This window comes from Sciurus carolinensis, chromosome 2 (assembly GCF_902686445.1).
Source record: "Sciurus carolinensis chromosome 2, mSciCar1.2, whole genome shotgun sequence".
NCBI classification, from domain to species: domain Eukaryota; kingdom Metazoa; phylum Chordata; class Mammalia; order Rodentia; family Sciuridae; genus Sciurus; species Sciurus carolinensis.
Window position 1 is genome coordinate 139,103,214 of NC_062214.1, and position 24,803 is coordinate 139,128,016.

Sequence of the window (24,803 nt, forward strand, 5' to 3'; positions counted from 1 at the left end):
TATAAAAACTTGAAAATGTTCATGTTACTGTTTTATGTACTTTTATAAAGACCATATGTTGCTTTCAGAATTTAGGATTCTAAATGTTTATCTTTCCCTAATAGCTGGTGAGTTTCTTTTTTTCTTTCATTATTTCTTTTTAAAATCAGAATGTGAAAAGTAGGTATCTAACTTACTCTTTTTCTTTCCCATCTTAATTTATGGAACCTCAGGACTAAATTTTAACAATTTCAGCTTAGGCCTTTGGTTGGTTTTAAAACTCTCTTAAGTGGTTAAGTGACTGTTTCAAGTTACACTCTTCTTTTAGTTTTCAGTCCTCTAACCTTTGCTACATCATTCCATGATGTAGCATGAGAGCATGAGTGGTTCAGGATTTGGGCTGAGATACATATGGGTTCAAATGTAGAACTAGAAGATCCCCTCAAGGATTCAACTCTCTTTCTTTTGGAGTTTCTTCTTTGCTTTGGCCCTTCTGAACTTCTTTCTACAATTTCTCTGTCTAGTAAAATTTTAGAGTATCTATTGCCTGTTTAAGTACAGGCAACCAGCTGCTTTGAACCATAGCTTATCCCTGATACAAAAACACAAAAGGACAAACGATTGGGAAGCTTATCCCATAAGGACTGCTTGACCAAGTTTTGACTCCCATTCAGAGTGCCTGCTTTTGCTCTTCAGAATCCTCATGCAGTCGATTTTTTAGTAACTTTTCAGTTCATTATTGTTATAAACAGAAGGGATGTACTGTAGGGACTTCTACCATCCTACCAGAATCACAACTCTGTATGGATTTTTAGTGTATTCTTAATGAGCGATGACAGAGCATGTTTATGTGCTGGTGTGAATGATTCAGTGGAGGGAGAAGAGTGGATATGGAAAAATCAGGAGTTATTGAAAGAGTGAAGCCCTTAGGAAGGCAAGAGTGGATGGAATACAGAACACTAGTGACACAAATGGAACTTAAAGGAGGGCACGTCTACCAGTAAAAACAGAGGGGAGACTGGTGCATGTGATTCTGTGTATTTGGTTATATGAAAATGAGGGACGGTTTCAAGTCTGATAACTTTTCTATTTTCAAAGAAGGTCAAGTTTGTAAGCTCAGAATGAAGAGGACATAACTTAGTTTCTTTAATTGAATTATGATACGTAGTAGGAACTCATCAATAATTTGATGAATAAATGAGTTCAGCCATTCATTTGTTCAATGTAAATTTATTGGGCACCTACTACATACCAGACACTATTCTGGATAAGAAACAGGGCATGAACAGACTAACAAATTTTCTGTTCTCATAGAACTTATATTCTAGTGAGAAATAAGGGGAGAGGGAGAAGAGGGAGAGAGAAAGAGGGAGGGAAAGAGAGGGAAAGAATATTAATGAGTGATGTTGAGAGAGTAATAAATGTTATGAATAAGAATAAAGCAGTGTAATGGTTACTGTTTTAGAGAGAGTGGCCAGAAGCCTTTAAGAGGTAATGATATGCAAGCATAGAATTGAATGGAATGAAATAGTGAGAAGTTTAAACATCTAAAGAAGATGTACAGCAAGTGCAAAGGCCCTGAGCCGGGGCATACTTGTTGTTTTTGAGGCACAACATAGAAATTCATGTGGCTAGAAAAGAGGGAGTGTAGAATGGTGGGAACTGAAGTCAAGGAAGAGGTCAAGGATGATTCCATGTAGTGCCTTGTAGGCCACAGTAAGTGCCAAGTTTGAAATTATAAGAGTACAGGAAGTCATTGTGAACTTGAGAATAGGGTTGTGACATTTATAGGTTATAGTGAGGACACTGGATTCTTAAATACAAGAGGAAACATTGGGAGTTGAGAGAAGTGAATTGATGCAATATAGTTTATGTTCCAGAAGGCTCACTGCGGTTGCTATGTGAAAAATAGATTGATTGTAGTAGAAGCAGAGAGAAGGTTATTGAAATAACCCAGAATAGAAGTGGTTGCTTCTCTGGGGTAATAGCAATCTAAGTGGTGACAAGTGGTTGGATTCTAAGATAGATTTTGGGAGTAGAGCCAATAGTATTTGCTCATGAGTTTTTTGTGGGATGTGAAAAGAAACAAATTAAGGATGATTCCAAGGAGCAACTGGGGAGATTGAGGTTTGCTGAGAAAGGTAAGCCTGCTTAAGGAGCAGGTGGTTATGACAAGAATGGTTTGGTGGTGCAGTGTAGACAAAAGTCTAAATGGACTGGATTTCAGCCTAGCACTTTATATCACTAAAACATTGCAGGACAGCTAACATGCTGGTCAGGACAGAAAAGATATTATTGTACCTGCTGTGTAAATGTAAACACCTGATTCCCCATATTGCAGGAAAGGAAAAGAAAGTATATCAGCACCACAGCTGCAAACCAAGTGTCAGGAAGTGTGTTCATTGCTTCAGTAAATATACCTACCACATCTGGAACTAAAGTTGTGGTTGTTATCAACACCTGATTAAATCTGCAGTGATTCACAGTAATTTTATACAAGCTGTATGTCTTTTCACTGGTCAAGCATTCCCACTATACATTCTGGGATGAGGAAGATGGTCCTTGCCTCACTAGATCCACTGTTAGATGGTCTTAGGCTAAGATTTTTCCTATTACCTGATTTTCATAATTCCCTAATTGAATTGATAGACTTCAGTGGCATCTGCAGAGGGTATCTGTGGATCAGGATATGTTGGAAGCAAGTATCTAAAAACCTCCAGGAAGTCTTAGTATTTCTCCTTCCACATATCTTTGGAAAGTTTTTTGGGAAATTCCCTGTGTAAACCTAGGCTGCATGGCAGGCATCTTTCTCAGTGGGGCATGGCTTGGCCTTCTTGTCAAGTGAGAGATTTTGGATGCCAACTTACTTAGATCTGAGAGTTAGTTAAGTAAATGTCAATCTCCGTTATAACTGGTTAGCTTTCTACCCAGAAGACCTGGATGCTTCTCACCTATGTAAATCAAAGAATATCCATCTGTCTCATCTCTGAGAACCTGTGGTCATTTAGTTATGGCCACAGATTCTTTCAAGTTAAGATTCAGTTATTAACATTCTGTCCCTGTGGCTTATTGATGTTATTGTGTCCTCCATGTCTGCAATGGTAAAGCAATTTTTGTTGTAATTTACCACCCCAAATTCTACTATTCCCATTGGGACAATTGAACCAAATTCATTTTCTCCTGCCCCTGTTTGCTCTTTTACAATGCTGAGTTCTGCACTGACAAGGCTTTCCAAGATTACTGTGCACCCTCATTTATGCATTTTCTGTTTTTATTTCCAGAGGTTAAGTTGACTGAGAATGTTCCATACTGCAGATCAGTTTCCATTTCCCAGAACCTTAGAGCTTATTCCTCTTTAGAAGTGCTTCTCAAAGTGCATCAGTGAATGTTATCTGGGAACTTATTAGTTGTGAAAATTCTAGAGCTCCGCTCTAAGTCTACTGAATTAGAGACTTTGGGGGTGAGTCCCAGAAATTTGTTTTAACAAGCCTTCCAGGTGATTGATAGTAATGTTCAAGCTCATTCTCTTAGAATATGCCAGGGTAGGTTAGCTAAGGCTGCATTAGTTAGGGCAGCACCCACCCAAGGCCACCTCCTGAATCTGGGGAGTGTGTAAGTCAGGTCCAGTACAGTGCATGAGCAATGTGACAGAGTAGCCATTGAAAGATATTTATGCAGGAGGGGACCGATTCTGACAGATAGGGGATCTGATAGTCCTTCAGCCAGTTTCTTCAGTCAAAGGAAGGTAAGTGAAATTTGGAGATTCAAAATTTTCACCTTCATTCATGTCTGCTCAGGTGTTCACATCTGGTGTTTCATTTTCCTATTCCTTCTCCAGTAGCTTCATTACCTTGGTGCATAGGTTTGAGGGTTTGGACATATAATAAGTACTGCTACTATTTTTTTGATCTGAAAAAAGTAGTCACAACTACACAATGTTTATCATCATTGTTGTCCTAGTGACTAAGCAATAGCTTACCTGATCTCCTGGTACCTCACCTTTCACCTGAATATCCTTCCCTCTTAGCAATGGTGGTGACTTGAGCAGTTGCAATACCACTACATGCTATGGATTACCTATTTTCTATTTTACTCTGGAAAGAGGGTTATCCTAGAATCCTTTATGTGTGTGTGTTTCCTGAGTTCCCTGGTACCAATTACTTTATCAGTCAGGTTCCCAGTAGTAAATGGCATTCTCAGCTTAGAATAACTCCAGGAGGGTCTGATAAAGGGGAATTTTACAAAGAAGTTGGGTATAGGGGAAGCACAAATGAGAATGCAGTATCTGGGGCTAGAGGTAGTCAAGTCACTCTACCCCTAAGTTTGAGAGGACAAAAAGAGAAGGGATTATTAGAACCTGGAAGAGTTGTATAGAAAAGGTTTCCTTGAAAGAAGTGGTTATCTTTGATCTAAGATCATAGTCAATTTGAGGTGACCCTTCATGAAGGACCAGTGGAATAGATACCTTGATGCACTATCCTTTTTCTCCTTATCAAGTTTCCTAATTAGGCACACTCCATGAGAAGATAGACAGCAGAGGATCTTATGAATATAGCCTGCACAGAGCAGTCTCCTGTGGCAGAGAGCAAGGGTGGAGAAGGGTAGGATTAACATTGAGATGCAAACAAAATACCTAACACAGAAGTCCTTTCTAAAGTGACCTTTTTTTTTCTCTCTGTGGTTCTCGGGTTCTTTTTTTCTTTTTTTATTGTAAACAAATGGGATACATGTTGTTTCTCTGTTTGTACATGGAGTAAAGGCATACCATTTGTGTAATCATAAATTTATTTAGAGTAATGTTGTTTCATTCATTCTGTAATTTTTTCTCTTCCCCCACCCCCTCCTCTCTTTTCCCTCTATACAGTCCTTCCTTCCTCCATTCTTGCCCCCCTCCCTAACCCTAACCCTAAACCTAACCCTAACCCTAACCCTAACACTAACCCCTCCACCCCCCATTATGTGGCATCATCTGCTTATCAGTGAGATCATTTGTCCTTTGGTTTTTTTGAGATTGGCTTATCTCACTTAGCATGATATTCTCTAGTTTCATCCATTTGCCTGCAAATGCCATAATTTTATCATTCTTTATGGTGGAATAATATTCCATTGTATATATATACCACAGTTTCTTTATCCATTCATCAATTAAAGGACATCTAGGTTGGTTCCACAATCTGGCTATTGTGAACTGAGCAGCTATGAACATTGATGTGGCTGTATCTCTGTAGTATGCTGATTTTAAGTCCTTTGGGTATAGGCCAAGGAGTGGGATAGCTGGGTCAAATGGTGGTTCCATTCCAAGCTTTCTGAGGAATCTCCATACTGCTTTCCAGAGTGGCTGCACTAATTTGCAGCCCCACCAGCAATGTATGAGTGTACCTTTTTCCCCACATCCTCGCCAACACCTATTATTGCTTGTGTCCTTGATAATCACCATTCTAATTGGGGTGAGATGGAATCTTAGGGTAATTTTGATTTGCATTTCTCTTATTACTAGAGATGTTGAACATTTTTTCATATATCTGTTGATTGCTTGTAGATCTTCTTCTGTGAAGTGTCTGTTCGTTTCCTTAGCCCATTTGTTGATTGGATTATTTGTATTCTTCGTGTAGAGTTTTTTGAGTTCTTTATAGATTCTGGAGATTAGTGCTCTATCTGAAGTATGGTTGGCAAAGATTTTCTCCCACTCTGCAGGCTCTCTCTTCACATTACTGATAGTTTCCTTTGCTGAGAGAAAGCTTTTTAGTTTGAATCTATCCCAGTTGTTGATTCTTGCTTTTATTTCTTGTGCTATGGGAGTCCTGTTAAGGAAGTCTGATCCTAAGCTGACATGTTGAAGCTCTGGACCTACTTTTTCTTCTATAAGATGCAGGGTCTCTGGTCTGATTCCGAGGTCCTTGATCCATTTTGAGTTGAGTTTTGTGCAGGGTGAGAGATAGGGGTTTAATTTCATTCTGTTACATATGGATTTCCAGTTTTCCCAGCACCATTTGTTGAAGAGGCTATCTTTTCTCCATTGCATATTTTTGGTCCTTTTGTCTAATATGAGAAAATTGTATTTATTTGAGTTTGTGTCCATGTACTCTATTCTGTACCAGTGATCTACCTGTCTTTTGGTACCAATACCATGCCGTTTTTGTTACTATTGCTTTGTAGTAGAGTTGAAGATCTGGTATTGTGATACCCCCTGCTTCGCTCTTTCTGCTAAGGATTGCTTTAGCTATTCTGGGTTTCTTATTCTTTCAGATGAATTTCATAATTGCTTGCTCTATTTCTGTAAGGTACATCATTGGAATTTTAATTGGAATTGCATTGAATCTGTATAGCACTTTTAGTAGTATGGCCATTTTGACAATATTAATTCTGCCCATCCAAGAACATGGGAGATCTTTCCATCTTCTAAGGTTTTCTTTAATTTCTTTCTTTAGTGTTCTGTAGTTCTCATTGTAGAGGTCTTTCACCTCTTTTGTGAGATTGATTCCCAAGTATTTTATTTTTTTCGATGCTATTGTGAATGGGGTAGCTTTCCTAACTTCTCTTTCTGAATATTCATCACAATCAAGTGGGTTTTATCCCAGGGATGCAAGGTTGGTTCAACATCCAGAAATCAATAAATGTCATTCACCATATCAACAGACTTAAAGTTAAGAATCACATGATTATTTTGATAGATGCAGAAAAAGCATTCGATAAAATACAGCATCCCTTCATGCTTAAAACACTAGAAAAAATAGGGATAGTGGGAACATTCCTTAACATTGTAAAGACCATCTACGCTAAGCCCATGGCCAATATCATTCTAAATGGTGAAAATCTAAAAGCATTCCCCCTAAAAACTGGAACAAGGCAGGGATGCCCTCTTTCACCACTTCTGTTCAATATCATCCTTGACACTCTAGCCAGAGCAATTAGACAAACCAAAGAATTTAAAGGGATACGAATAGGAAAAGAAGAACTCAAACTATCCCTGTTCGCTGATGACATGATTATATATTTAGAGGAACCCAGAAATTCCACCAGAAAACTTTTAGAACTCATAAGTGAATTAAGTAAAGTAGCAGGTTACAAGATCAATGCTCATAAATCCAATGCATTTTTATACATAAGTGATGAATCTAAAGTGACCTTTGAACAGAAACATGAATTGAGAAGAATCCAGATAGTCCGAAAGGGCTAGAAGAGACAAATGGCCTTGAAACTTGCTCTCAGTAATGTGGCTGAAGAATAGGGTATGGAGGAGGTCATAGTGGTATCAGAGATCTCTGCTGGGGGCATCACCATATGGGATTTTGTAGGCCATGGTAAGGACTTGGTTGGCATTCCAGGTGCCAGGGGAAGATCTTGGAGGAATAACATGATCTGACGTATTAGTAAAAACAACATGCTAAATGCCATGTGGAAGATAGATTAGGCAAGAATAGAAGCAGGGGAGTAAGGAGTTATCTATTGTACTCTAAACAGAAGAGAGGATGGTGGCTTGCACTAGATTGTGGAGAGGAGTAGAGAGAATTGGAAAGGGCAGGAAATGGACTTTTCTTACTTTTGTTCTAAGAGTGTTCAGCACTGGGTCTTTCTCACAGTATACACTTAGTAAACATGTGCAAAACGATGGGGTTAAAAACTGCTTCTTTTTGTGGTGCTTGCCTGTAATCCCAGGGGTTCAGGAGGCAGAGGCAGAAGGATCTTGCGTTCAAACCCAGTCTCAGCAAGAGTGAGTCGCTAAGCAACTCAGTGAGACCCTGCCTCTAAATAAAATACAAAATAGAGTTGGGGATGTGACTCAGTATCTGAGTGCCCAAGTTCAATTCCCAGTACCAAAATTAAAATAAAAAGTTTCTTTTTTTTCCTCTTAATAGAATGTTCATCCTATCTCTGTAGCTAGTGCAGTACTAGAGGTTTGATAAATGTTACTAAATAAAAGCTGTGCTGCCAATGGAGAATTTGAGAAGAATTCTAACCTTTCAGCATTTGAAAGCATACTTGTATTATCTAATTTGGTAACTTACTGGAGAACGGCAAAGTCTGGCTATTTATTTGGTAGTCTGTTCCTTCTTCCTTCCACTTCCTCAAGTTGGTGTCCTCTCCCGCCTCTGGGATGGCCTTTCCCTTCTCACCCTGAAGTAGGGCAGAAGAGGCTGGACACCGAAAGAATTTTCAGGAAACAGGTTTATTGACTGCAGCATTCAGAGGTGTCTCTTGCCTAAGAATTCTTCCTCTGAACAAAGATTTTGAAAATTTTTTGGACTTTATACCCAGTTGTGGGGGGACATTTTGGAGGTTCACATGGCAAGTACTTTTTTGTTCCATATTTTTTTGTCTCATTTTACACATTTTACCACAAAAGCAGGAGTAACCTAAATTTTGCAGTTAAACTTAACTTTTACAAGACAGAGCAACAGGAAATAGCATGTCAAACCCCACTGAACCCTTCTGCCGAGGTCTTGACTGATATGACAAGAGGAGCAGCTTAATTATGGCAAGGGTCTTTTGGGTGGGGGTACCCGGTCTGCTTCATTCCCCTTTTGATTATTGTTACTTAATTATTTAAATCAAGGGTCATCATCTTCCTCTTATCCTCTTAGTTTAAAACTCTATGTAATGGGGGAAACTTAGTTGTTCTCTTTTTTTCTGACAGCCGCTTCTGTAGTAGACACAATAGTTCTAATGTAAAGGGGAGCCAAACGTGGGAGCTATAAACAGGTTAACAGCAGAATACCTACTCTACCAATTAAGATTTTAAGTTCATCAAGAGTTGAAAACCATCTTCCAAATAGTAAGATTGGATTCCAAGCTTTAATATCCTTCCAGGTTGCATACGTGCTAGTTTTCTGATACTGCTGGCTACGTCTTTAACTGTCTCTCCATTGTCATCTCTTTGGATGTAGCCGTCTGAACTGTCGAACTTCTTACACATTTCCCCTTCCTTCCTCAGCTAGTAGGTATTCTGTTGCTAAGCCATTTTGATAGATGGCCAGCCTGGTTCTTTTGTGCATCTGTGTGCATCTGGTTCTGTTGTGTGGATAGGAGGACAAAGCCTGTAGCAGTTTGATTAGTAATAATTTCCAGTACAGTTTGTAAGGGAATAATCCAGTTAGCATGTAAACAGGAGTTCTATATCCTTAATTGTTGTGCTGTGCCTAGGTAGCAGGACCATAAGTGGTAATAATCTTTTGGGGTAGACAGTCATCTTTACCCTAGTTTGTCGACCCCTTTTTATGGTCTTAGAGCTTTCTTTTTAATTGTATTTTATTTATTTTTTTTAATTTAAAAAATTTTAAAATTGTTCTATTTAGTTAAACATGACATCAGACTGCATTTTGATTCATTGTACACAAATGGAGTACAACTTTTCATTTCTATGGTTGTACATAATGTAGAGTCACACCATTTGTGTAATCATACATATGGTAATGATATTTGTCTCATTCCATCATCTTTCATTTCCCTTGCCCCCTCCCCTCTCCTCATTTCCCTCTACACAATCCAACTTTCCTCCATTCTTCCCTTAACACCCCACCCTCTGTTGTATATCAGCATTCAATTATCAGAAAAAAAAATTTGGCCTTTTGGGTTGGTTTATTTCACTTAACATGATATTCTCCAACTCCATCCATTTACCTGAAAATGCCATTATTTTTTTCTTCTTTATGTCTGAGTATATATATCACAGTTTCTTTATCCATTCATCTATTGAAAGGTATGTAGTTTGGTTCCACAATCTAGCTAATGTGAATTGAGCTGCTATGAACATTGATATGGCTGCATCACTGTAGTATTCTGATTTTAAGTCCTTTGGGTATAGGAGTGGGATAGCTGGGTCAAATGTTGGGTCCATTCCCAGTTTTCTGAGGAATCTCCATACTGCTTTCCAAAGTGGCTGCACCAATATGCAGTTCCACCAACAATGTATCAATGTACCTTTCCCGCCACATTCTTAACAACAATTATTATTCCTTGTATTTTTGATAATTGCCATTTTGACTGAAGTTGAGATGAAATCTTAGAGTAGTTTTTTCTTTCTTTTTTTTTTTTTTTCCCCTTCTCTGAGGCGCCAGGGATTCGAACTGCAGCCCTTGGACATGCTAGGCGAGCGCTCTGTAACACAGGCTATTTCTTCAGCTCCCTTGGAATAATTTTGATTTGCATTTCTCTAACTGCAAGAGATGATGAACATTTTATCATATGTTTGTTGATTGATTACATTTCTTCTTCTGTAAAGTGTCTGTTCAGTTCCTTAACCCATTTATTGATTGAGTTATTTGTTTTTTGGTGTTGTTTGAGTTCTTTATATATCCTGGACATTAGTGTTCTGAGGTGTATGTGGCAAAGGTTTTTCCCATTCTGTAGGCTCTCTCTTCACATTATTGATTGTCTCCTTTGCTGAGAAGAAGCTTTTTAGTTTGAATATGTCCCATTTATTGATTCTTAATTTTACTTCTTGTGCTTTAGGAGTCTTGTTAAGGAAGTCAGGTCCTAAACCAATGTGGTGAAGATTTGGGCCTATTTTTTCTTCTATTAGGGTCTCTGTGCTACTGCCTAAGTCTTTGATCCACTTTGAGTTGAGTTTTGTGCAGGTTGAGAGATAGGGGTTTATTCTCATTCTTCTGCACATGGATTTCTAGTTTTTGTAGAAATGTTGACTCAGAACAGTCTCAAGTGTCGTTTGGCCAGTGTGCGCTCCCGTATGGATCTGTCTGTTGAAGGCAGGGCGAGAGTCTCAGGGATGGTTATGTAGCCATCAGAAAATCTCCTCTATCCTCCTGGGAGATACCTTTTTTGTTCAGTCTTCAACCAGTTACTTTCATGTTGGGAATATTTTGACTCCCATTCTGTCAGAGGGTCAGTAAGTAGGACCGCGTTTAACCTGGAACTGGATTTCCTGTCTGTTTCTTGCAGGCAGCTAACCTTGCTTCTCTGTGTGCTCTTTTGTTGCCCTGAGCAACCATCGTGTTCCCTTTTGGTGGCTCCAGCAATGTATACCTGCAACATCCTGAGTGCCCATACTGCATCCAAAAGATTAAGAATTTTCTGTCTATATGTTATGCCTTTTTTTCCCTCAGTTAATTAGCCCCCATTTTATCATATAAGTTCTCGTGAACATAAAGGGTGGTAAAGGCATATTTTGAGTCTGTGTAAATATTGACACAGAGTTCTGTTGTCCATTGGAGTGTTGGGGCAGAGTGATAAGTTCTGCCTTTGGAGCTGAAGTTCTGTGAGGAGAGACTTTGCCTGAGTGGTGGAGTCCAGAGTGTCCATTGTATACCTAGGAAGATGTATTCTGTCATCTAAAAACTGCTTTCATCTGTGAAGTACTTCACATCAGGATCCTTGAGGGCCTGGTCTGTCAGGTCTGGTCTACTGGAGAACTAGAGAACACTTTTGACCTCAATGCAGCTGTGATCAGGTTGCCCAGACCTGATGGTCAGCAAAGTTGCTGGATTTAGAGTTTAGATAACTTCAACACGGATATGTGGATTTTCCCATAAGATACCCTGGTATTTGACTATCCTCACAGTAGTCAGTCAATATTGTCCTTTGTACTCTAACCAGAAGGGCTGTGGTTGCGAGGGCCCATAGACAAGATGGCCAGCCTTGAATCATTGAGTCCAGACAGACAGGCCACTCGATGGTGCCATGTTCCAACATTTGAGTTAGGACCCCCTACAGCTATTTCAGACCATGTACGGACATACGGAAAGAAAGGCTTTGTGAGGTCAGGGAGTCCTACTCCACATACACTGGGGAGTGTTTGTTTAATGTCCTTAAAGGCCTTTTGTTGTGTTGGCTCCCACATTAGAGGATCCCATTCCCCCCGCTTTGCAGTTTCATAGAGGGGTTTTGCCATAACTGAAAAGTTGGGGATCCATATCTGGCAGAATTTGGCAGCACACAGGAAATTTCTGATCTGATAGTGGGTAGAAGGGGCTGGAATTGAGCGAATTGTCTGTTCCCTCTTGGGGCCCAGTTGCCATTGTCTCTGAGTCAGATAGAAACAGAGGTACTTGAACTTTTTTTTCACAGATGTGGGCTTTCTTCTTCGAGACTTTGTAGTCGGTTTCACTCAGGAGGGAGAAGTAGTTGTGTCCCCTTCATGCCATCTTCTCAGGTTGCTTTGACCTGCAACAGATCATCTACATTTTGGAGCAACATGTACCCATATCAGAGGCCCACATCCATGTCATTTTGCAGGAAAGACTTTTAAATCTGTAGCCAGCGTTGTCCCAAAGATGGTTAGTGAGTTTTTGAAGCCCTGTCGCAGCCTGGTCCAGGTCAACTGGCCTTCAGTTGGGGGCATTTTTTTCTTCCAGTGGCCCTCTAGATGACAGTAGGCATTTCGACTTGGTTTCATCTTAGTCCCCAAGTGAGGTATTTCCTTCATTCAGGCCTTCCTTTGGCCCTGTTTCTGGTCCTGGATTTGATATTTGTTTTGGCTTTTTCCTGGTGGGACCCACCCCCCAACTTTGAGTGACCTCTGGGTTAGTGGTAGAGGCAGCTGCAAGGAGACCCATCCTCTTCCTCTCATTGAGCCACTAGGTCTCAGTTGATGAAAACTGTGGCGGCCACTTCAATCAGCAAACCAGCATTCTTTTAGCAAAGTCCAGCAAGTCCTCTAGTTTTTGTAGCTTTTGGTGAATGCCTCTTGGGGTTTGTTCTATCCACTGGTTATCTGGTGCCTCAGGATCAGAGGGAGGGAAGGGTCAGAAGGGGAAGGCCCTGCACAGTCACTCATAGAACTGGCTGGGGTTTTCATCAGACTTTTGGAGTACTTCTGATATCTTGTTCATGTTTAGGGCTCTCCTTTCCCCTTCTTTTAGGCTGCCTACAAGGACCTCTTGATATTTCTTTACCTTCAGGAGATCTTCGTCTTTGTTGGATTCCCACCCTGAGTCTGAGTTGGGGCAATGAGCCTGGACATAGGCTTAGATGTTGTCTTATGTGTCCAGAGCATGTTCCTCTAGCCACTTTAAAGCTGCTTGTGTCACTCTTCTATGCTCCTCTGTCAACTCAGGTGGGTTGGTGGGTCTGGATAATGGACTGATCAGATCAATCATGGCCCAGGGCTTCTCCATGGAGGAGGAAGTATGATTTTTCCAGTTTAAGAGATCAGTGGTGGTGAAAGACTGGCATGGTCTGCCTTGGACATTTCCCTCCTGGTCAAGATAGACAGGTCTTTTGTTCTTTCATAGGGGCATCTGGAGAGCTCTTGTCTGGGTTGTGGCTCTGGTTTTAGGACAAGTCTCCCACCTTGGTCTTGGGAGGCAGTGGAGTCTTTGGTTCTGGGGAAGCCTCTGGCACTGAGGACATCAAGGAGGGAGGAATAGCCAGTGTTGAGAGGCCACCATTGAGGGGACTGATAGGACAGACTGCTGTCTTAGTGGTCTCAGGAATGTCAGGTAGAGTGGTATGTAAGGTGGTGGGGTCTCTTCTGGTTCATGGGGAAAATTGGTTTCCTTTCTGTCTTTTATTCTCAGGTTTTTCTGTTTAGTTCCCTTTAGTTGGGTTTTAGAGGCCATTATAGTCTGAGCTAACATCAACTTGGATTGTCCTTCTAGACAGTCTGTCAACCAAGGAAGCTGTCCCTGTTTTATCTCTTGCCAGCAATCAATACAAGGTAATTGGTCTGGGTGTCCAGGGGTTCTGACAACTATTAAAAGGACCTCACCAATGGCACTTTTGTCTTAAGATCCTTCTGGTGGCCATCCCACTTCAAAGGCTGACCATTCTAATGTGCAAAGTATATAACCTTCGTGGAGTGAGCTTCACCCCACAGTTACCATTAAAACCTTTCTTAAAGTTTTCTAACATACATTTCAAAAGACTCAGTTTTCTTTGTGTGCCTTCCATGTGTTACCCTGCATTGGTGTCGCACACTTAGGCAAGACTCACTTTGTCCATCTCCAGCCATTCTCCTCACAGGTACTTAGGATTCTCTTAGTCCTGCAGGTTGGTATCAACCCCTGACCGAGAGCTTCCTCCTAGATGTTGGCTGGTGGACTTCTGCCACAGACTGTATGAGGTACCACGGAACCTCAGATTGGGACTCCGTACTTGAGTTGGGTCAGAACCCTTTCCTTGTCTTTCACACAGACATGGTCAGAGTAAAATTTCTATACTACCCCAATCCCAAAAGTTCCACAATTAAAAGGGAATCGCAGTTTCCCTTCTGCTCCTTGACCCTGAACAGAGACTACTTAGGTGACTACTGAGGTCCTTTTCTGCTCCAACTCCTTTTGGAGGTTACTGAGGACCCTCAGAGATTGATCAAACCTCTCTTCCACCCACTTAGGCCCCTATGGGGAAGTCAGGTGGGCTACCACTAATGAATCCGGGTCCTACCTGTTCAGTTGGATGATGCTGCAAATCCCCAAGTCCTGGTTCCTGTTCCTTGTGGGTTCCATTGTGTTCTGAGGCAGTATAGCACATCATGTTTACTTCCTTAATAGCAAGAAAACAGACTGGTTGAAAAATGACCAAAGGACCTGTATACACATTACTCGAAAGAAGACATACAAATGACCAGTAGATACATGAAAAAAAATATATCAGGGAAATATAAATTAAAACCAGTATGAGATATCACCTTATTCCTGTTAGAATGGTTATTAAAATCTCCTTCCTTTTAATTGCTCTGGTGGAGGGTGAGGTGGTGATGTAAATTAAATATGAAAGGAATGCTGTCCACATTATTTCAATACTCTTTATCAATAGACTTTTGCCTTTATAAACTTGAGAAATTCTTCATTCTTTGTTACAATTTTAATGAATAAAAAAGCAGACTTGTGTTGCATAAAATTAGCATATAATTTTATTTTGATAATAGAAAAATAATAATTTGTGTGTGACTGAGTTGATTTGTTGATCAGAAAGATAATTATGCTTCTGTAATTTAAAAAAAATATTCTTTTTAAAACTAGATCATCATCTCATGGAATACTTCCTGGAGAAAAGAAATATTTTCTCAGAGTTCCATTATATGAACGTCAATTACGGTGTCCCAGCTTACCTTTGAAGTTAGATTTTGATAAATTTGTGGAAAGTAAGGGAGGAATACCAAGAAATACTGATTTTCGGACATGGGTTGCTGATATATTCATTAAAGATAAGCTTCCAAAAAAATCCCCACCAGACGTTAAAACTTCTATTGAAAAGGAGCTTCCTGAAAAAGTTGAAGAACCACCAAAACTAAAATTAAGTGATTTTTTGGGATGTGATCTTCCATCAAAGGTCATTGAGCATTGTAAATCTGAAGTGGAAACCTTGACTGAGCAAATAAATAATAAGAAGATGCTTCCTGCAGTTGCATATTGCAGGCGTGGAGCTATTTATAGGCATCTGGGAATGTTACAGAGTTCCATGAGTGATTTACAGGAAGTAAGTTTTTTAAATAAAAAGAACAATACCACTTGCATTGCTTTTAATTATATGGTAATTTTTACTGGAGTTTTCAATAATGACTAATTATATAGTATGTGAGATTTCAAAAATGCAATTATTGGCTTTTTCAAATAATTAGCATTAAAACACTATATTTTTGTTTGTCAGATTGAATGCTTTATTTTATATTATATACACACAAAGCAATTGGGATTGATGGTGCTTGAAAAATTTATTTGATAAGGTACCTGTTTTTAGCAAATCAACTTTAACCAAATTTATGCATATGTTTTCTAGGCTATACTTTTGGAGCCAATGCTTCTCAATGCCTTTTGGCACCGACATTTCATTTATCTTTTCCAAGACAGAATTAATGATGCTTTGGATGATTTGAATTATATAAATAAATACAATAAAAATAATGCAGGTGGGTTGTCTGTGTAGACAGTTATTTTACCTGTATTATTATCTCACTTTTTGTCATTTACTGTTATTATAAAGATACATAAATCAATAGATATACATTTTGCAGAAATGGATGTGATTTTCCTCAGTTAGCTTTTTTTTACTCTGAATATTCATACAATCCTATATTGTTTTCCAAATACTCATCATGGTTTGAAATAGTCATCTCCTTGAATTGATTCCTTACTGCTTATCTCACAAGAAGTATATGAACTTAGAAGTTTTAGTTTTATAAGTGATCCACAAATCTTTTCTTAACCAAAAATCTGGTTCAGAGTCATAGTATTGCTGGGACTTCTTGGATCAAATCTGTATGTTTGCCCTATGTACCCTCTTCTAACCCTCTTGAACCACCAGACATGGAACAGCCTAGAAATGAGGCTTTTCTTTGTACCCCAGTACCCAGACATAACTCAGGGTTCAATATGAGCTTAACGATTGTTTAATGACCTATGTTAATCTCTGCTAAAAGCTCATAAAATTTTGTGCTGTCAAAACCTAACTTTTTACTATAATCATTGAAAAGAGTACGAAACATTTTAGACATAAAAAAAGGTAAAAGGTAAATTGGCAATTTTTGTCACTTTCAAATTGAGAGAATACTTTTAACCACAAGTGAGTATTTATCCAACTTTTGAGGACAAATTTGGCTTTGCTGAAATTTTTAAAAAATTAAATAAAATGATTAAGAAAGTATAAAAGAGAAAATTATTTTAGAACCACATTTTTTTCTAGGTGTGGTAGCACATGACTTTAATCCCTGTGACTCAGGAGGCTGAGGCAGGAGGATCACAAGTTTGAGGTTGCCTGGGCACCTCAGTGAGATCCTGTCTCAAAATAAAAGGGATGCGGATGCAGCTCAATGGTCAATCCTTCCCCAATGCCACCCCCAACCCACACACATATATAATTATTTTTTTAAATCACACGTTTAGAGAGATAATAATGTTTTAAAATTTTTATTCTTAATTGAAGAATTGTAACACTTAATTTTACCTTCTATTCTTCTTTAGATGCTTATTTGTCAAAGGCGGAAATTTTCAGGAAAAAAGAAAACATCGCTTTGGCAATTCTAAATTACACCCAGGCAATTAAGTGCAGGCCCACAGATGCTGATAGCTATTTCAGGAGGGGTGAGATGCATGAAAACGCAAACAGAGTACTGGCCATTGATGACTTTTCTAAAGTAAGCTTTATTACATATGTTGCTGCCATTTATATATTTTAGATCATGATATTCTCATTCTCGTAGTATAGCAAGTTTTTGAAAGTCTTTTCATATATTTTATATAATCAATATTAATTTATTACAGGTTATGAACTAGAACTTTCATTATTGGTATTGATGTTAATATTTCAATGATTTTTCAAAAAATATTGGTAAATGGATTTCCCTTCTTGAACTTGAAACAGCAGTTAAAGAAGTTGCTTCTTACCTTCAGACGATAGAGAAAATTATTTTCTACTTTTTAATAGCTTATTCTCTTTTGCAGGGGGAATCTACCTGCTCTCAAAGAAGCTGTAGTCACTGTTTTATTCATTCATTCATTAACTCACAAATATTTATCAACTAAGGCACTGGATAATGCAGTGGGTAAATGTTGGTGAATAAAATAGACATTTTCTGCTTATATAGAGTTTATAGTTTCAAGGACAGATATAAACACATACATGAATACATAATAGCAAATTATGATGGATGCTGGATGGAAATAAGGACAGCGGGAGAATATGTATATTTGGTTGAGGATGTCAGAGAATTTCCTTGAGGAAGTGGGCTTTTAGCTGAACCATACTTTGTGGCTACAGAGGCAAGGTAAAATATTCTCCTGACTCCAGGAAAATATATAACTCTGATCTTCTGATTTTTAATTTCAAATTCTTTGTCCTTAGTAGAACTGAGAATTTAGAAGAAATTAAGTAATTTAACTTACCATATTGCCAGTTGCCCCATTTCTTAATCCATCTCTGATGGTTTAGTCACTGCCTTGACACTCTTCTGCTTGAGGAGCACAAGTTTTATAACTTCTGGTTTAGAAGTGACCAAAAATCCCTTTGAAGATGTTGAAATGATTAGATTATTGATTCCATCCCTCTCCCTGGCACCATACTTTAAAAATAGATCAATACAGCACCAGGAGGTTTCAAAATCTTTAGTGTCTTGTTCCTATTCTCTTTTAAAATCATGGTAACTTTTGTGCTTCAGTTGTTCCCAACTGAAGAACTTTACAACCGAGCACATAATGATTTAGTTTGTCCCCCTATGGCTTTGTATGTCTAAGTGAAATGAACGAACCAAGCTACCACCAATTAATTTTTTTTCATCATTTTAGAGACTAGATTAATCCATATTTGGTTTGATTGAATCAGCATTGATGTAGCCTAATATACTTCATCTTTAATTAGGATAAAATGCTGTGAGAGATACAACGTGACCCAATTTCTAGTTGAACAATGCATTTATGAATTATTATGGTAAAAATTTTGGTGGGCAAAAGCCTTGACTTCTTATACATGCTGTTTCTTTTTTTAATCTCAAAAGATATTACCTTTCAAGATGATGGATGGGTTTCTTAATACAGTCGTTAAGTGTAAATGTGAAAATTTTGGCATCTCAAAGTGGTTTTCTTATATGTAATCTGAATTTGCTATGTGACTATGTATATGGTTTCTTAAAGTATGTAACATGTTTATATACCTCTCCATGCCCCTGTAGTGTATTTTTCATGATCCCCAAAGAGTAGATGCATTGTTGAAACGTGGAATGTTTTACTATGAAAATGAAAATTGGATTTCAGCCATACAGGATTTTACAACTTTGTTAGATATAGAGCCCAAAAATTTGCAAGCAAGGTAAGAATTACTTTAGGCGTGTTGTTTTGAAATTATTATTCTTTGAAATATATTTTCAGGAAAGAAGAGTGCTTGAAATGCATCCAATAACCCTTTAGAAATAATCAATTCCAGTGCCACCTGATGGTAGTGAATAACTTAATTCAATAGGCATAAATGACAATTGAATTATTTTATTTGTACTTCCTAAATACTAGTTACATTGTAAATTTCAAAAGCATTGGCTACCACCTATATTTTTCTTTCTCAAATTCCCTTTTCAAACATATCCTTTGAATAAAAAGAATGGTTTATATGTATTTTTTGTAAAATATTACTATGTCTTGTATATTAAACTTTTCTTTCAACTTTATTGCGCATAATACAGTTCTCATTTTGTTGTTTTCCTTTAAACTGAACTCTGTTTTGAAGAGGTATAAAATTTGCATATAGTCAGGTCTCCTCATCTCTTCCCTTACAATTTTTTTATTGGTGCCCTCGTTCATTCATTCATTGTACCCTAGTCATTCAGTAAAGCATGCATCCAGAAAAGCACATGAAAGGGAAATGTACGCCTTAATGATTAATCACCATGTGAATGTCCCTGTAACCATCACCAAGTCAAGAAGACATTTTCAGCTCTCTGGAAACTTCTGAATCTTTGCCTCCCTCAGAGGGGAAACAATGTCCCCACTCTTATTTTAATCACTCGTGTGTAGTTTTTTATAGTCACAGCACACAAGTGTGCATCTCTAAATATTCTTAGTTCAGGTTTGCCTATTTTTTTGAGTGTTACATAAATGGAGTGATATGATAGTGTTCTTTCAGGTCTAGCTTCTTTCACTGAATATAGTGCACATATCATGAGGCTCTGGCTTCCATACATTACAATTCATTTATCCATTTAACTGGTGATGGATTTTTGAGTCCAGCTTTCAATGATGAGTAGTTTTCCCTTGAACATTCTTGTGCATGTCACTGGTACTACCATGACATATTTCTGTTGTATATAAAATGTCTGGTTGATAGTGTTTGCAGATGTGCAACTTTGGGGCTCAGTTGTTTTTCCAAAATGGTTATACTATCAGAAGTATATATGGGTTCCACACAAGTAGTTAGTATTATTATGTGACTTTCATATTTTAGTCATCCTTCTGCATATGTAGTATGACCCTATTGGATCTAAGTTTTCATTTTCTTCATTACTAACATGATTGCACATTTTTCATATATTTATTAACTATTAGATTTCAACTTTGCTTCTTTCTCATTAATTTCTAAAAGTTCTTGTGTTTTCTTGATAGGGGCCTTTTGTTGGTTATATTTACAGCAAATGTTTTTTCCCATTCTTGATTGTCATTGTACTCTTTAAATATTGTCTTTTGATAAAGAGTTCTTAATTGTAAAATGGTCTGATATATCAGGTTTTTTTCTTTAAGATTCATGCTTTTTATGTTATATAGGAAAGTTTTTTCCTACCCTATTTTTATAATCATTTAAAATTTGAGTCTGATAAATTAAAATGATTGGCATTATTATATTAAGTTGAATTTTTGTAGAATTGAGCCGAAAACATATCTATTGTCCTTTCAATATTTTTCTTCTGTTAGTCTTGTAATTTTTTAAGTTATTATCAATTTTTATGTGAACGGTATTTGTTATGTCTCATTAAAATTCGTGTGTTTCAGAATAATATTTGTATGCATATATGGGTACAATATGATGTTATTATTTATAAATACGTATATATATAAACAAATGTTATGTATATATCTCAACCATTAGTTGAAGTGGCTATCTTTTCTCCAATGTATGTTTATGATGCCTTTGTCTAGTATGACACAGCTGTTTTTTATGTGGGTTTGTCTCTGTATCTTCTATTCTGTACCATAGGTCTTCATGCCTGTTTTTTTTTTTCCATCCCCCACTCCCTCTCACCCCATTTTCCTCTACACCTTCCAAAGTTCCTTCATTCTTCTTTCCTCCACCCCCACCATTCCCTCTTGTTATATATTGTCATCCACTTATCAGAGAAAACACTTGGCCTTTGGTTTTGGAGGATTGGCCTATTTCACTTAGCATGACATTTTCCAACTTCATCCATTTACCAGCAAGTGCCATAATTTTATTCTTATATATATCACAGTTTCTTTATCCATTCATCAATTGAAGGGCATCTGGTTGGTTCCATAATCTAACTATTGTGAATTGAGCTACTATAAACATTGATTTGACTGCGTTACTATAGTATGCTAATTTTAAGTCCTTTGGGTATAAACTGAGGAGTGGGATAACTGGGTCAAAAGGTGGGTCCATTCCAGGTTTTCTGAGTAATCTCCATACTGCTTTCCAGAGTGACTGCACCAATTTACAACTCCACCAGCAATGTATGAGTGTGCCTTTTTTCCCCACATCCACACCAACACTTATTATTGCTTGTGTTCTTGATAATAGTCATTCTAATTGGAGTTAGATGAAATCTTAGGGTGGTTTTAATTTGCATTTGTCTAATTACTAGGGATGATGAGCACTTATTCATACATTTGTTGATCACCTGTATATTTTCTTCTGTGAAGTGTCTGCCCATTTCCTTAGCCCATTTATTGATTGGGTTCTTTGTATTTTGTGTGTAAAGTTTTTTAAGTTCTTTATAAACTTTGGAGATGAGTGCTCTGTCTGAAGTGTGTGTGGTAAATATTTTCTCCTACTCTGTAGGCTCTCTTTTCACATTATTGATTGTTTCCTGTGCTGAGAAAAAGCTTTTCAGTTTGAGTCTATCACATTTATTGATTCTTGCTTTTATTTCTTGTGCTATGGGGGTCTTGTTAAGGAAGTCTGGTCTTAAGCCAACGTGATGGAGATTTGGGCCTAATTTTTCTTCTATTTGGTGAAGGGTCTCAGGTCTAATTCCTAGATCCTTGATCCATTTTGAGTTAAGTTTTGTATAGGGTGAGAGATAGGGGTTTAAATTCATTTTACTGCATATGGATTTCCAGTTTTCCCAGCACCATTTGTTGAACAGGCTATCTTTTCTCCATTCTAAGTTTTTGGCACCTTTGTCTAGTATAAGGTTACTATACTGATGTGGCTATGTCTCCTTGTCTTCTATCCTGTACCACTGATCTTCTTTCTATTTTGGTGCCAATACCATGCTGTTTTTGTTACTATTGCTCTATGTAGAGTTAAAGTCTGGTATTGTGATACCTCCTGCATCTTTCTTCCGGCCCAGGATTGCTTTGGCTATTCTGGGTCTTTTGTTCTTCCAGATGAATTTCATGATTGCTTTTTCTGTTTCTATGAGAAATGTCATAGGGATTTGAATTGGAATTGCAATAAATCTGTATAGTGCCTTTGGAAGTATGGCCATTTTGATAATATTAATTCTGCCTATCCAAGAACATGGGAGATCTTTCCATCTCCTAAGGTCTTCTTTAATTCCTTCCTTTAATGTTTTGAAGTTCTCATTGTAGCAGTCTTTCACCTCTTTGCTTTGATTGATTTCCAAGTATTTAATTTTTTTTTTTTTGAGGCTATTGGAAATGGAGTTTTTTTCCTCATTTCCCTTTCAGATGTTTCATTGCTTATGTATAAAAATGCTTTAGATTTATGTGTGTTGATTTTATATCCTGCTATTTTGCTGAATTCATTTTTGCGGTCTAGAAGTTTTCTGGTGGAGTTTTTTTTGGATCCTCTAATTAGGGAATCATGTCATCAGCAAATAGTGACAGCTTGAGTTCCTCTTTTCCTATTTGTATCCCTTTAATTTCTTTAGTCTGTCTAATTGCTCTGGCTAGTGTTTCAAGGATGATGTTGAATAGAAGTGGTGAAAGAGGGCATCCCTGTCTTGTTCCAGTTTTTAAAGGGAATGCTTTCAGTTTTTCTCCATTAAGAAAGATGTTGGCTGTGGGCTTAGCATAAATAGCCTTTACAATGTAGAGGAATGTTCCTACTATTCCTATTTTTTCTCATGTTTTGAGCATAAAGGGGTGCTGTATTTTGTTGAATGCTTTTTCTGCATCATTTGAAATAACCATATGATTCTTATCCTTAAATCTATTACATGTATTGATTTATGGATGTTGAACCAACCTTGCATTCCTGGGATGAACCCCATTTGATCATGGTGCACTATCTTCTTAATATGTTTTTGGATGTGGTTTGCCAGGATTTTGTTAAGGATTTTTGCATCTATATTCATCAAGGATATTGGTCTAAAATTTTTTTTTCCTTGATGTGTCTTTGTCTGGTTTGGGTATGAGGGTGATATTAGCTTCATAGAATGAGTTTGGTAGGGTTCCCTCCTTTTCTATTTCCTGGAATACTTTGAAAAGTATTGGAATGAGCTCTTCTTTGAAGGTCTTATAGAACTTGGCTGAGAATCTGTCTGGTCCTGGGCTTTTCTTGGTTGGTAGGCTTTTGATGGCTTCTTCTATTTCATTGCTTGATATTGATCTGTTTAAATTGTGTATGTCCTCCTGGATCAGTTTGGGAGGATCATGTCTCTAGAAATTTGTCGATGTCTTTGGTATTCTCTATTTTGTTGGAAATATAGGTATTCAAAGTAGCTTCTCATTATGTTATGTATTTCAGGGGTGTCTGTCATGATATTTCCTTTTTCATCACGAATTTTAGTAATTTGAGTTTTCTTTCTCCTTCTCTTTGTTAGTGTGGCTAAGAGTTTGTCTATTTCGTTTACTTTTTCAAAGAACCAAGTTTTTGTTTTGTCGATTTTTTGAATTGTTTCTTTTGTTTCAATTTCATTGATTTCAGCTCTGATTTTAATTATTTCCTGTCTTCTACTACTTTTGGTATTGTTCTGTTCTTCTTTTTTTAGGACTTTGAGCTGTAATGTTAGGTCATTTAGTTGTTGACTTTTCATTCTTTTCTTGAATGTGCTCCATGCAATGAATTTTCCTCTCAGTACTACTTTTAGTGTCCCAGAGATTTTGATATGTTGTATCGTTTTTCTCATTTACCTCTAAGAATTTTTTTTAATCTCCTCCCTGGTGTTTTCTGTTATCCATGCTTCATTCAATAGCATATTATTTAGTCTCCAGATGTTGGAGTAATTTTTGTTTTTTATTTTGTCATTGATTTCTAATATCATTCCATTATGATCTGATAGAACACAAGGTAGTATCTCTATTTTTTTGCATTTCCTAAGGGCTGCTTTGTGGCATAACATATGGTCTATTTTCGAGAAGTTTCCATGTGCTGCTGAGAAGAAAGTGAATTCACTTGTTGATGGATGCAATGTTCTGTATATGTCTGTTAAGACTAAGTTATTGATTGTGTTATTGAGTTCTATGGTTTCTTTGTTTAGTTTTTGTTTGGAAGATCTATCCAATGGTGACAATGATGTGTTAAAGTAACCTAGAATTATTGTATTGTGGTCTATTTGATTCTTGGCATTGAGAAGGATTTGTTTTTTTGTACATGGATGCACCATTGTTTGGGGCATAAATATTTCAATCATTATGTCTTCCTGATTTATGGTTCCCTTAAGTAGTATGAAATGTCTTTCTTTATCCCTTCTAACTTTGGCTTCAATCCACTTTATCTGAAATGAGGATGGAAACCGCAGCTTTTTTACTGAGTTTGTGTGTGTGGTAGGTTTTTTCCCATCTTTCACCTTTAGTCTGTGGGTGTCCTTAACCATGAGATGAGTCTATTGAAGGCAGCATATTGTTGGGTCTTTCTTTTTAATCCAATATGCCAGTCTATGTCTGTTGATTGATGAGTTTAGGCCATTAATGTTCAGGGTTATTATTGAGATACGATTTGTATTTCCAGTCATTTGGGCTTATTTTTGGTTTTTAACTTGACTTGTTTTCTCATTTGATTGGTTTTTCCTTTAAGGTAGTTCCTCCCTTTGCTGACCTACATTGTTGTTTTTCATTTCCTCCTCATGGAATATTTTGCTGAGAATATTTTGTAGCGCAGGATACAGAATTTGTAAATTTTTTTAACTTTTGTTTATCATGGAAGGATTTTATTTCATCTTCAAATCTGAAGGTTAGTTTTGCTGGGTATAGGATTCTTGGTTGCAACCATGTTCTTTCAGGACTTGAATTGATGCTGACAATTTTTGCAAACTTATTCATAACTTTTATGGAAGAATGGAACTGAGTTCCATACCCTGTGTTTTTTGT

At 37.5% G+C, this 24,803-nt stretch overlaps 1 protein-coding gene across 2 annotated transcripts in view; it reads left to right on the forward strand.

The window, feature by feature from the left end:
• Positions 1-24,803, forward strand: part of LOC124972202 (tetratricopeptide repeat protein 6-like) — a 149,384-nt gene that overhangs the window by 57,872 nt on the left and 66,709 nt on the right. Inside the window, exons 8-11 of one of the 2 annotated variants that reach the window (XM_047536465.1) lie at positions 14,895-15,351; positions 15,652-15,781; positions 16,833-17,005; positions 18,536-18,672. In XM_047536465.1, coding sequence (XP_047392421.1) covers positions 14,895-15,351; positions 15,652-15,781; positions 16,833-17,005; positions 18,536-18,672 — 897 coding nt within the window. Of the gene's footprint in view, positions 1-14,894; positions 15,352-15,651; positions 15,782-16,832; positions 17,006-17,566; positions 17,636-18,535; positions 18,673-24,803 lie in introns of those variants that run through there. The other variant, XM_047536470.1, reaches the window with a different exon arrangement.